This window comes from Epargyreus clarus, unplaced genomic scaffold, assembly GCF_041222505.1.
Source record: "Epargyreus clarus isolate Ecla_fem2 unplaced genomic scaffold, WU_Ecla_fem_2.2 ptg000021l, whole genome shotgun sequence".
NCBI classification, from domain to species: Eukaryota; Metazoa; Arthropoda; class Insecta; order Lepidoptera; family Hesperiidae; genus Epargyreus; species Epargyreus clarus.
Window position 1 is genome coordinate 3,427,277 of NW_027332228.1, and position 13,725 is coordinate 3,441,001.

The 13,725-nt window shown below is 34.6% G+C and overlaps 2 protein-coding genes across 2 annotated transcripts; both read right to left on the reverse strand.

Annotated features, from left to right (window-relative positions):
• Positions 1-1,034: 1,034 nt before the first annotated feature.
• Positions 1,035-4,556, reverse strand: Pcna (proliferating cell nuclear antigen). The gene is made up of 7 exons (XM_073084750.1): positions 4,401-4,556; positions 4,073-4,192; positions 3,672-3,778; positions 3,271-3,428; positions 2,888-3,004; positions 2,067-2,242; positions 1,035-1,628 (listed from the first exon to the last, which is right to left on the reverse strand). Exons 2-7 carry the CDS (start codon positions 4,184-4,186, stop codon positions 1,518-1,520), a joined length of 783 nt encoding a protein of 260 aa, XP_072940851.1. The 5' UTR covers positions 4,187-4,192; positions 4,401-4,556; the 3' UTR covers positions 1,035-1,517.
• A 1,878-nt stretch (positions 4,557-6,434) lies between these two features.
• Naxe (NAD(P)HX epimerase) lies at positions 6,435-13,659 on the reverse strand. Its single transcript, XM_073084726.1, has 4 exons — positions 13,446-13,659; positions 13,096-13,292; positions 11,616-11,939; positions 6,435-6,794 (listed from the first exon to the last, which is right to left on the reverse strand). Exons 1-4 carry the CDS (start codon positions 13,479-13,481, stop codon positions 6,560-6,562), a joined length of 792 nt encoding a protein of 263 aa, XP_072940827.1. The 5' UTR covers positions 13,482-13,659; the 3' UTR covers positions 6,435-6,559.
• Between the last annotated feature and the right edge of the window lie 66 nt (positions 13,660-13,725).

Sequence of the window (13,725 nt, forward strand, 5' to 3'; positions counted from 1 at the left end):
GATGAAGAGTATATACGTATGTATATAAGAGTTTGGTACTTTGAAAACATTTAACAATTTCTTTATTTCAAGTAGTGTGTGTCGGTTTTACGTTTAGGATTTCTATTTATAATTAAAATGTCGAGCTTTAAGTTCATTCCATTATTTTAATTCCTGTTGTGTCATTTTCTTTTTGTATATTCCAGTAGTGAAGCATAATGCCATTTAATTAATATTTATTTAAATACTCATGTGTAACATGAACATGATTAATTGGATTTAATTGTAATATTTTATACATAGACAGAATAACCAAATGGATTTCTAATATTGGTAACGCGTTAATATCTTAATGTATCGTGGTATAGGAGGCAAGTGTGCGATATATGATGGACATAAACACTCCGAGATCTGTTTGTCTGATATTATAACAGAAAGTGCATGTTGATTAGGAATCTACTTGGTTATTTTTTCTTTGGTAGTATGTGGAATAAAGGTATAAAAACGTAACTAAATTATTTATTTACCATATTTATAATCTATTCATGTAATCAAATAAATAACGCTTATTAACTGCGCAGGCTGTTTTTGGTGCGAATCTATGTTATTTTGTTTCGTAAGGAAACAGTAGCTGGTGTTGGACTAATATGCATGTTATGATTAACTGTAGCTTGCATTTTGTCCCTGCATAACTTAACAGTTATTAAAAGTACTAATGAGTCGACAGAGATTGAGCAATGTGTTGTAAGTGTTACACTATGGCACTGAGATAATTTTTCACTACAGGATCAAGGGCAATGGATATAGATCGCCAAAATTGATATAGAATCGTGTCTTGGTATGCTCCTTCTGAACGTACGCGCAACGTACGCGCGAAAAGATAGCAACGGATTCGCCTTTTCTGGACAAGATTAAAAAGTTCGACACACAACAACAGTTTAATTTTTGAAACAAAAATTTCATATTTTTGAATAATAGTAGAAAAGAAAATGTAGAATACTATATACTATGCTATAGAATAGCGGGTAATATAATTTTTTAAAAAAGTATGAAAATGTTTATGCAAAATACTTTAATTACACCAAAATAGTTCGCTCTTAATCAGTTCTTCACATAATTTGTTTGATACACACAGTGTATGACATGATAGTGGATATAGGCGAGAAATAACAAGTAATAATATGAAAATTACGGACTGTAGAGGTAAGAAGAACCGTCAAAATCCAAGTGACTGTTGAAGGTCGTGTAAATTGTAAAAAGTGCAAAAATATTTACGAAATTATTTTCGATTACACAAACATTGAGGTTTTCTATACTGCTGTTCTATGGGCTAATCGTCACCAAAATTATTAAATTTATCAACCCTGCACAGTTCATTTTGTCTACAACAGCTAACTTTATTTCTTTTATTACACTAGCGCCATTATGAAGGGTTTTCGAACTGTTATTTCCAGCTTACAGCTGTGCACTTTCAACAGACCAACATGTCTGTTCTCCTTACCCCTACCCCCATAATGAAAATAAAGTTAATCAATAATCTAGCTGTCTTCCTCTTCGATTTTGGGTGCAAGGTAGTAGCGGATGTGGCCGATGTCTGGGATGCGGTACTCCACTACTAGAGGCACGTCGGCTGACATGGACAGTTGCACCTGAGGAGATGGACAATAAGATGTTATACTTGACTGTTATACTTTATAAATAAAAATAACGTGCTTATTGTATCCCTAAATTAACCATTATGGTAAGTTGTGTTAATTGTCTTAAAGGCCTTGACTTGAACTTGAATAGGAACTATTACAAATGATTAAATAGGAACTATTACAGTTGTTTGGAAGTTTTATGGAATTTAAACTAAAAATATTTAAAGTTGCTAGAATTGAAAATAGTTTTTGAAATTGGTCACAAATTCAACTTTAGCTGGATGGATTACCATTTTAGTTCCCTAAAAGACACCCTAAACCTTTTCACTAATGACAAGGTTTTCTTTTACTTAAACCATAGACAACCTCGAAAATGCCTAATGATCAAAGCACACAAGTCCATATTTTGTTCAAATTAGACAGAAAAATAATAATGTAACTATTTACCTGTGGACTCAACGATGTAGCTTTAGTGAAGTAATTGAGATACTGGCAGGCGAATGTTAGTGTAACCGGCTCGTCCATCTCAATGACTACTGCCTCCTCCTCCTTGTCTATGGACGCCGTTTGCGCTAACTTGATGTTCGCGGAACCGATGTCGCCAGACGCTGAGAATTTTACACCTGCAGAGAGCAAAACGATTTTACTATAAATTAATCTATAATGAATCATTTGTCAACATGCAGAATAGTGGTTTGAAGCAGTCTATCACAAAGCCAAATGAGAGTTAAACATTTTTTATATAGAAGTAGCAGATGAGCTTGCAGTTCACCTGTTGGTAAGTGGCTACTGCCGCCCATGGACATCTGTAATCAACCCCAGAAAGGATTATATATTCCTACATGAGGTCGCCCACAAATGCGCCGCTACTCCTGAGGACTAAGCTGGAATGCCTCGGAAAAGTATGTCTCATACTAATAGTAATAGTAAACATAATATACCTTTGAAACTATATACTTTTCAATATTAAAACAATGTTACTTCTACATCAACACTATATGTGTAGTGTTGATGTAGAAGTAACTTAGATGTTTAATGTTATTGTTAATTATATAATTTTGACTTTTAGATGGTATTGAAGATGTAGAACCCACTTTGACTCTTGATGCACCATTGCCACACTTCTGCCTATTAACAGCAATATTAAATGTTGTTCTGGTTTGGAGCATGTGGTTAAAGAAACATTTATTCATTCCATTTAGGCATTCCAATTTAGTCCTCAAGGGTTACTTTTATCTTTACTTTTTGAAAAAATTCCTTTGACCCACCTTCCTTTGTGCAAGATATGACCATGGATTCACCAAACTGTGAAAGATCCCTGCAAATGCGCGCGAATTCACCGCTAGGCATGCGGATTGTACAGCTGTATTCAGTCTCTGGGATACCTGTTGGCATGTGCATTAATTATTAGTTTCAACTCAGAATTTCATATACAATTTGTTCAATGTTTTAAATGATTCCTATTGAGCAGTATTTTTGTTCCAATATTTATTTATGCTGTCTACTAGGGCCTTAGTTGACAATACAGGCATTTGTAGCTTCCATGAGCATTTGGCCCAAATAATGTATGATTACTTAAGCAAAATCGTGCAAAACATATTAATAGTAGACTATAGGTAACATGATCTAAATTATTCATAAGTAAACCTACCTAAATGTTCAAGGTCCAAGTTCATAAGTTTCATTTCATAGTCAGACACTTTCTCCTGGTTGGGGCTCTCAAACACAAATGTGACTGTGTCTGCATTATCCTGTGCTTTCATTGTCACTGTGTCTTTATCACCGGCACACTTTAAGATCTTCGACATGCTGGAATATTAATAAATTGTGTTAGTTATTTATATTTTACAGATGCAATAACACTGCTTTATATTTAGCAGGTTTAAACATTGCTAACTAGCAATAAATAACTATTTATAATTTAAAAGATGTGTTGTTAGTGACATAAATACAATACAAAGTGCTTTTAAGTTCATTTTAAGACCATAAAAATATTAAAAAAACCGGATCTTTACAAAAACTTTTGATTATGGCAAAATTTCATATTCATACCTTCCCAGATTCATGCCCATGGATATGTTTCTATCACATCTGTACTTGTCGAAGCCATCTGCTCGTAGTGTGAGAGATACAAGAGAAACATGGGAGTTGTCCATAGCCTGAAACATTGATAAAAGATAAATCAGAATCAAAAATTCTATATTGTTTTATATTACTGAATATTATACGAACAACAATAATTGCCTTTCATTTGTAGAGACCAAACAATCTCACGTGTGAAGTCTATCAATTTGCATTTGGCCAAAGAAATAGACTATGGCCTCAACCCTCTTGCCTTTGAGGGGACATTTACCATCCCTCTTGGCGAATACTACCTTTGATATATGTAAAAAATCCTTAAGATAACAAAAGGAAGTACCTAAGAAAAGTACAGCTAAGGATAATGAACTTACTTGTAATTGTATTCCATTGTCATCACAGTCGAACGTGGCTTGCGTGAGGAGATCTTTGATGGCTTCAAGGACTTTCTTCAGAGTCGAGCTTCGGAGAAGGCGTGCCTCGAACATTTTAACCTGAATATTATTATGAATGAATTTTACTAAGGAAACTGATAAGAAGTACGAAAGAGAAATGGGAATTCGTCTAAACACTTCATTTAACGGCTTTTTCTATACAAAACGCGTGATTACAAAAGTTAGTTAGGATTCCAATAAGGACTAGAGTTAACGAAAAATGAATATCATCTCGTCAGTAGTGGTGGGAAAACGTGAAAATACTTACAAAATTTGTGAAACAGGTGGAATATTACAGATTTGTGACAAAGACACAACAGAATCCAACAATTTTTATAGAATTGACGTCGGTGACCTCTTGATAAATGACAGCAAACCGGCGGCAGCGGGAAATAACGGCGCGAAAATTGTAAAATGTCAAACATATGCCACAAACAGTAGCCATATTTTCATAGACAAAGTAACCGTTCGAAAAAAGTTTCATTGAAGCATAATATGCTAATATTTATAATATTATTATTTTAAGTTAATTAACATAAGATAACATAACATTGATTAATATAAATGTTTGACTTGATAAATTATATGTTTTTAATTTGTGTAAGATTGAACATGTTTTAGAAGGTGGTAGAACCCTTTGTGGTTCGACTCCGGCGGCACCACCGCCGCACCTATTTCTACCACCTAATAACAGCAGTGTTAGGCGCTGCTGTTTTCCGGTTTGAAGGGTGTGGTAAGGGAGACAGACTTTTCCGAGGCGTTCCAGCTTAGTCTTCAGGGGTAGCGGCGCATCTGTGGCCGACCTCAGGTAGAAGTATCTAATCCTATCTGAGGTTGATTACAGATGTCCATGGGCGGCAGTAGCCACTGACCATCAGGTGGACTGCATGCTCGTCTGCTACCCTTATATTATACATTATCTCGTTCTAGCTGTGCCCCGCGGTTTCACACGCGTTAAAAAGAAATCTAACAATATCATAAACATAAACAAAAAATCGTCAAGACTTAGGCTGAGAAGGCACTGCGATTAAACGCGTTTAACCGCAAGACTGAAACCGCAAAAATATAAAACATATTGCTTTCTATACAAGTGCACGCACTAGTGACTTTTTCAAGCGACTGATTTATTTTGACCGCGGCTTGTTTAATAAAGCGCGGTTTTTTGTCTCCCATAGTAATTGTATGGTGGCTCATTGATATAAACTAAAGATATGTTACTAGCGGGTAAAACATGAAATATTCATTTATTATTCTAGTCTTCTAAGCCTCAAAATGCCTTCTTGTGCAATGCGTAAATGTACAAATTATGTAAAAAAATTGTGTATTTTTAGCTTCAAGGAATCACATATCACAAGTAAATGAGGAAAAATCATTATATCTTGATTATTTTTCGTGTTTGGTCCCGCCATAATTACGTAACTGACAAAAAAGAGATCACGTGGAATACGTTTCCACAAGTAGTGATAGAGAAGCAAAATTTACGTAGATATTTACGTATGAATGAATCTTGAAACGCAAACACTACTTGTCTTTTTTTATCACATTGTTCCACTAGCTCTGTCACTTATAAAATATCATGTAAGCAAAATGAAAAACGTGCATTTGTGTGTCAATGCGCTCGCGGTTCGCTCACTTATTTGTGTTGTTTAGTGGGCAGGTAACATATCTATAGTTTTAAATATCATTGGTTTTTTATTCAGTCTCGATGGACGAGCGATGAAACTAACCCCACAACACGTGCTGTTCGCGTGAAATCCATGATGAGACTGAAATAAAATGAAGCCAAAAGAAAACCGCAGTGCGTGTTCGTATGCGTTTTGGCGTATTCAGCTATTTTTATTCAGTCTGCGTTTAACCGCAGTGCGTTCTCGGCCTAAATGGTCTCTAAAATTTGCCTCCCGGTGACTAATTTAATTTCAAGGTCTTCCTATGGTATTCCTTTAGGATACACATGTACAATAAAAACAAAAACGCTATTTTGCCCTCTAAATGTTTTGTTATCCCACGTTATCCCACGGTCGAAAGGGATAAAAATGTCCTATGTCCGCCTCCTGGTTCTAAGCTACCCCTATACCAATTTTCAGTCAAAACGGTTCAGCCGTTCTTGAGTTATAAATAGTGTAACTAACACAACTTTCTTTTATATTATCTCGTATATATTTGTTGTTATCATTATTATTGTAATGCTATGTACCTATAAGAAGTTTCACTTCTATGTAGATGCACTGTTCTCATTCACTGTATATACTTTTTAAAATACAAACTAATCTAGTTTATATGCATGGTTAAAGGGAAAAGTAAATAATTAAAAAAACAACAATCTTTATTTTTCTTAAATAATAACAATGTGTAAAAGCATTCCCTTTATCCCTACACTAAGCATCCATATACTTTACTTTAAATTCCTCTCCACATTTTAAATGCATTCTAACAAGAAAGTTGTACAACTTGATCTTGAGCAGGATAAGCTGGTATTGTTAAATTGTATTTTTCAATTATTTTTGGGGGTAAAAATCTACCACCCAGGACATGTTTGGCATTTCCTAGTATCTCTGGCTTAGCACACAATTTGGGTGCTGATAAGGAAATTAACAAGGTTGGCTTGAGAGCCCGATCAGATCCTGGGCCTTTTTCTACATCCCAGCCACTAGGGATGTCCACACTGAAAAAAAAATAAACAAAATAAATGCTCAAAGGATGTGGATAAGTATATAATTTATTAATTACAAATAATAATTATATCTCTATTGTTTAAGTTTCCATCTAGAGATAAAAGTAGTAAATGGTTGGGAACCCAGGCCCTTTTCTCCCGCTTAACACCATAGGGAGAAGGGTGTGACTGAAAATCAGCACTGAACAGTATTACAATCCTTATCAGCAAAAGCTGAGTTACTTCCTTTTGCCCAGTATTAATTTTAAGTTAGCATGTATTATGTAATGTGTATTTTTTTGTATTTCAAAGGCAGTAAATGTTTATTATTATTATTTTATATTCCTTCTTATGTTAAGCTCGGCATTATGCATCCGGAGTATTGACATTCACGGGCCTAAGCCAAGTGTGTGCCATTTACAACTAAACTAAGTCGTCGTGGTAATCGAATCCTTTTCAACTTGTAAAAATTTTCGTACAATTCTGCATGTGTTCAAAATTACAGCTTTTTGTAAACTTATATATGTGTATGCTGGTAAATTTAGTGTACTAAGTGATTGTTTTAGTTGAGTGGGAATTATGCCAGTAGTGGAAATAACTATCGGTACAATAACAGCTTTTCGTAACTGCCACATTCGAGTTACCTTATCTTTAAGATCAGTGTATTTACCTATCTTTTCTGCTATTGTGTTCTGCACATTATGGGAATTTGGAATGGCAATATCAATAATGTAAGCTATTTTGTTGACTTTATCAATTAATGTTATATCTGGTCTATTGTAGTGGATAGTTTTATCTGTTAATATTGCTCTATCAAAGTAAAGTTTATGAGTTCTATTATCTAAAATGACTTCTGGTCTATATTCATAATAGGGTTTGAACGGTTGTGCTATAAGATTGTGTTTAATTGCTAGCCTTTGATGGATTATTTTAGCTATTTGATCGTGGCGATGTTTATAGTCAGTCTGAACTATTGCCTTACATGCCCCGGTGATGTGTTGGATAGTTTCCGATGAGCTACTACACCGTCTGCATAGATCTGTGGGGATAGGGCTTTTCATTATGTGTTTCTGATAATTTCGTGTTTCTATCACCTGGTCTTGTATAGCTATTATGAACCCTTCGGTCTCTGGGAAGAGGTCGCCACGCCTCAGCCATTCGTTCGACGCAATTCTGTCTACGTTAGTTTGGCATAAGTCATGACGATGTCTTCCATGTAGAGATTTCTGGGTCCATTCAAAGATTTTTGTTTGTATGTCCGTCAGTTCTTCATTCTTCTGTTTTGACCTGTGACTCAAATTAAGGGGGGTTAACTTTATATCATTTTGAACAATAGCCTTGTGGAGATTTGAAGTTACTATCTTGCCATGAAAATACGTACGTAGGTTTTTAACTTGATTGTTATGTAAATTACTAATATCTATGAACCCCCTACCCCCTTCTTTACGTGGTAGAGTCATACGTTGTACACATGACCTAGGGTGATGTTTACGGTGTTTGGTGAGTGAGGTATTTATAATACGTTGGAGACTTTTTAATTCTGTTTTGGTCCAATTAATAATTCCAAAAGAATAAGTTAGAATAGGTATGGCAAATGTATTTACTGCTTTAACTAAGTTTTTTGAATTTAGCTGTGATTTAAGAATTGTGTTCATTCTGTGCTTAAATTGCGTAGATAACATTGATTTAATTTCTTTGTGATGTATGAATTTTGATTGTGTGTATCCAAGATATTTATAACCTCTGGTTTGATCTAAAGGGTCTATATACTCGCCGGATTCCATCTGGTATGTGAGTTGCTGTGTATTTCCTGCCTGTACTGAATTAACTTTACATTTTTCTATTCCAAATTTCATGTGTATATCGTGTGAAAATTTTTCTGTTATGTTAGCTAGACGGTGCAAATCATCTTTGGTATCAGCATATAATTTTATATCGTCCATATAGAGCAAATGGTTGATTCTAATATTTTGTACACTTGTTTCAGCATTAGGCTCGCTGTCCAGGTATTTTAATGTATATCCAGTACCACTTAAACTTAGAATTTTAGACAATGGGTTGAGTGCAAGGCAAAACCATAAAGGACTCAGAGCATCGCCTTGGTATATTCCACGCTTGATGTTAATTAATGGTGTTTCCGTAATGCCATTTGTTGTTGTCAGTTTTAGTCGTGTAGTCCAATTTTTCATGATATTACTAAGAAAACTAATGATTTGTGGATGAATTTTATATATACGTAATACTTCTATTAACCAAGAATGGGGAACTGAATCATATGCCTTCTGGTAATCAACATACATGCTGTAAAGATCTTTCTTTTTCTGCTGTACTTGTTTCATTATGACTGAGTCTATTATTAATTGTTCTTTACAACCTTGACTTAATTTTCTACAACCTTTTTGTTCCTCTGTTAAAATGTTATTTGTATTTATATGTTCATAAATATTATCAGCCAAACATGATGTTATAATTTTATAAAAGGTTTGGAGACAAGTAATTGGCCTATATTTTGATGGATTCATTTGATCGGTTGTGTCTTTTGGAAGCATGTAAGTAGTTCCTGCCATTATATATTTAGGTAACAGTTGTGGGTTTTGTATAAAGTTATTTATGTATTTAAGAAGATAAGAATGTGTGTGTGTAAATTTTTTATACCAGAAATTTTGAATACAATCTGAACCTGGCGCTTTCCAATTTTGAAGTTTATTAAGTACATTTGTTAACGTTTCCACAGATATTACTCGAAACTCCATTTCTCCTATAGTACTATTTCTTACCTTTTCTTCTTTTATCCATCCTGCATCTTCCTTATGGGTAACTTCATTATCCCATATAGAAGACCAGTAGTCATAAAGGTCTTTCGATGTAGGTGTAATCTGTTCATGTAGGATATTTGCTGTATTACGACTAGAGGTTTCATTATTTCCTGTATTTCTTAGACCCCTATAAAATTGTTTTTCGTTTGTGATAAAGTGTTTGTTTTGAGTTTTACGAAGTGTACATATTTTATATCGTTTCAGCCTGCTACTTGCCACTATTAATTTCTGTTTTAATGTGTCTAGAAAATGTGATAATTGTGTGTTTTCTTCTTCATGAACTGAGTGTAATTTATATGTTTTGATTATGTAATCTATGTGTTGTTTTAGTTTCCTACTTTTATTTCCCGCTATAAATTGTGTTAGTCTACCAATTTTTCTCCTTAAATCCTTTACCTTTTCCTCTATCCTAATCTGCCATTTAGGCTTTCGACTACTTCTATTTCGGTATCTGTTATCTCTAGACGGTATGCTAATTTTGGACCCGTTGCACTTTGATGCTGTCCACGCTGCACTATATATTACAGTTTGAAAAGTTTCAAAAGTTGTAACCTCATTTAAGTTTTCCGGTAATAAAGTTGTATTAATATAGAAAATGATATTAGCTAATTTTTTAGATGATTTTTGCTGTGGGATATGTTGTCTTTTAGTTGGATCTGTGCCTGTAAAATATGTAAGTGTTTCTTGAAATGTTTTGTCTATCTCATAATTTCTTTCTTCACTACTTTGTTCTAGTTGATCGTGATGTTCAAGGAAATTTATGTCTATATTATCTAGAAAGGTTTCATTTCTATTGATTTCACTATTTATATCAGTTTCAGATAAAATAATATTATTACAGTTCAATGCAGTTTTTTGTGAAATTTGCAATTCTGAAATTATTTCTCTTTTTATGGCTTCTAATTGTTCTTCGGAGATTAGTTGATTATTTGTAATCACCCTCCTTTGGTCAGCAATTCGTTGTACAGTGATATGTGCAAGATGAGGGAACTTAATAATAAAATCATGATGTAATAACGTCCTGTAGGCTGTCATGTCAGTTTCTAATTTTGTTATCTTCAAATATGAGCGAATAATCGATTCATTGTGTTCCGAAGTCCATCGCATGCGTTGGCCTGTTAATATATTTTGACTTTGATGTGTAGTATGTATTTCATTTGTAAATTCTGACTGTACTTCTGCATAAATGTTATCTATTTCATGTTGTTTTAGTAGCTTATTGCGAATGATCGCCCTTCTTTGATCTCCAACCCGCTGACGACTAACTTTCATATGTGGGAACTTATCAGAAAATTTAGTGTAAAGTAATGGAAGGTAGCTATTTTTGTTCTCAGTTTCTAATTTTGTAATTTGAAAGTATGTGCGCAATATATATTCATTCATATCTTTGCTCCATTTATTGCGCTTGCGTGATACGTTGGATATGGGTACAGGTTCTTCAGCATGAATAGCACCCTGTACAACATTTCCCCGCAAAATACGTTCAGTGGTGCGCACAGATTTCCCATTCCTTTCATGTGCACACTCACTTGACACAGGTGTTAAGGTATTCGATCTAGATGATGATGATGATGACTGGGTCTGGTATGAATATGGCGATGAACTGGGTGATGGAAAAATGCTCTGCGTTGATGATATGGGCGATGATGGATGTGAGATGATATGGGATGAATTGTCGACTACAGCAGTCCGAGACTGGGCAGTCATATGCGAAGCGTTGCCCCCCCCAGAATACGTGGGGCAGCCCGAACCAGAAGGCCCGGGGCGGGATTCTCCCTCGCGGGTACCCGCCTGGGGTATTTGCCTACTTCTTAGTCGCATCGCATAAGTTCTGACTACTAGTGCTCCGTTAGTCATTGGTATTGAAGCTAAATGCTACCAATGTCCGCCCCTCACGTGGTAACAGGTGGTCGTACCGGACGTGGAGTTAGATTTATGAGGGGCTTATTATTATTATTATTATTATTACTAAAAATAATAAAATAAAACTAAAAATATATTTTTCAAATGAAATTACCTGCACACTGGCAACCCAGCATCAATCAGAGCATCTAAAGCTGGTTTCAGCTCTTCTCTAACTGGAGGCTTGAAACTAAATCCAAATAAAGCATCCACTAAAACTTTGTATGTATTCTTCAGCTCACTTGGTGGAGGCAATGATTCAATAATATCTACTCCAAAGCTCTGGCATTGATGTAGCAGATTCTCATACAGAGGTTTTGGTGTGCGTTTTGGATAATGGACAGCTACAGTGTAACCGAAGAGGGCCATGTGGCGAGCTGCCACTAAACCATCACCACCATTGTTACCAGGACCACACACTATAAGCGCTGATGCATGCCTGTAATGTAGATATTAAATTTTGAGATTAATTTCAGAAAATCGGGAAAATATAAAACTCTTAATGAATAGATGATTTCCTCATATTTTTTACCAGATGACTTTAGGTATTAAAAGTAAAAAGTATAAGAATACAATAATAATAATTGCTAGCCTTGCAATATTTAGAAACCCAGTTTTACTTTAGTAATAGAGTTGTAATAGGAGTAAAAATATATCAATAATTACAGTGCAACCTTAATATAACGTACCTCAATATAACGACTTCCTCGATTTAACAAATTCTTCGTAATCCCCTTGAATTGTCCATAAGAGTCAATATAAAATATACCTTTACATTGCGAACATTCTTTGCGTACAACCTCTTAATAACGAATTTTCAACTATCAAGAAAAAGTATTCATACCTCTAATTAACGAATTTTGCCAACCCAAAACCTTTATATAAAGTTTCCACCAATAATATAACTCTTGTAGTGAAATCCATCACGAAATTAGATTGCGCTTTGGATGTCATAACTCATACCGGTGGTAAACAGACAACTATCAATGACTTTTTTTCTAATCAATGAACAAAATTGAGATTAAGCTACTATATAACCACATTGTTAATTGTTTTTGATTATTAATGTAAGAAAAAAAATTTACTATCTACCTAATTGTTTTTAAATACATAGCAAATACATATGGTAATTTGATAAAAATGTGTTATCATTTATTAGTAGAAGTTTTTCGCTATAACAAGATAAGTAAGTAATATTGAGGTGAATAAAACTATTATTTTACCTCTTTATAACGAATTTTAGACCAATCTAACCTCAACATAACAAACCTCAGTTCAACGAATTACTTGATATTACGAATATTTTCTTGTTCCCCTCCGATTTGTTATATCGAGGTTGCACTGTAGTATGTCTGAAACACATGAAGCATTCCAAATTAGTTCTCAGGAGAATACATCTGTACCTGACCCCATGTAAGACTGCAGTCCTCTAAGGTGCAGTGTGCGTAGGCGGCAGTAGCCACATACCAGTAGGCGGCCTGAATAGTTCTTATTTACTACTTTGATATCATAAGAAAAAGTAACATAACACATTGTTACATCATAATATAACATGTATTTCTGTTAATAGTCCAATAAAATAAATAAAAACCAACGTGTTAGGTGGGTAAGCGCGTGCGACGGCCGTGGCCACGCTCAGGCCAGCCAGCTCCATCAGCTGGTCCACGCTGAACTTGTACTCGTTAAACAGGTCCTGGTCGAGCGCCGCAGCGTCCTTCTGAGACAAATAGTGGATACTTTTCCCGCCGCATTGGTTCGCCATTACGCCTCCAAATAGATTTGCGACGCGAAGCTACGGTAAAAGAAAGTTTCACGTCGTAATATGTAATTTAGAAACTAGAAGTATATTAAAAGTATAGTAATTGGTAAATTAGAAGAATATTGTATTGTATCGGTAAGTTAAATTACCGGCCGGTAATGGTAAAAGAATGAAACATTTACAAACCAGAATAGCGCTCCTGAAAAACCTTTGTATTAACATTTACACTTAAAATTGATATAATAGCTCAGTGCTAGAGTTACTAGTTGTGATTAGCGATTTTTAATCTACGTATTTTATCCTCTAAGTTCTTTTACTTCGTGTTGTAAATGTAATTTTTTTCTGTTTTTGTTTTGACATTGGTAAATTCATGGATTGGCTCATCAATGTCAAATTCATGCATAGATAACGAAGGTCAAACATGTCAAATTATCATAATAAGTAAACTTATTTGATTTTATAAAAA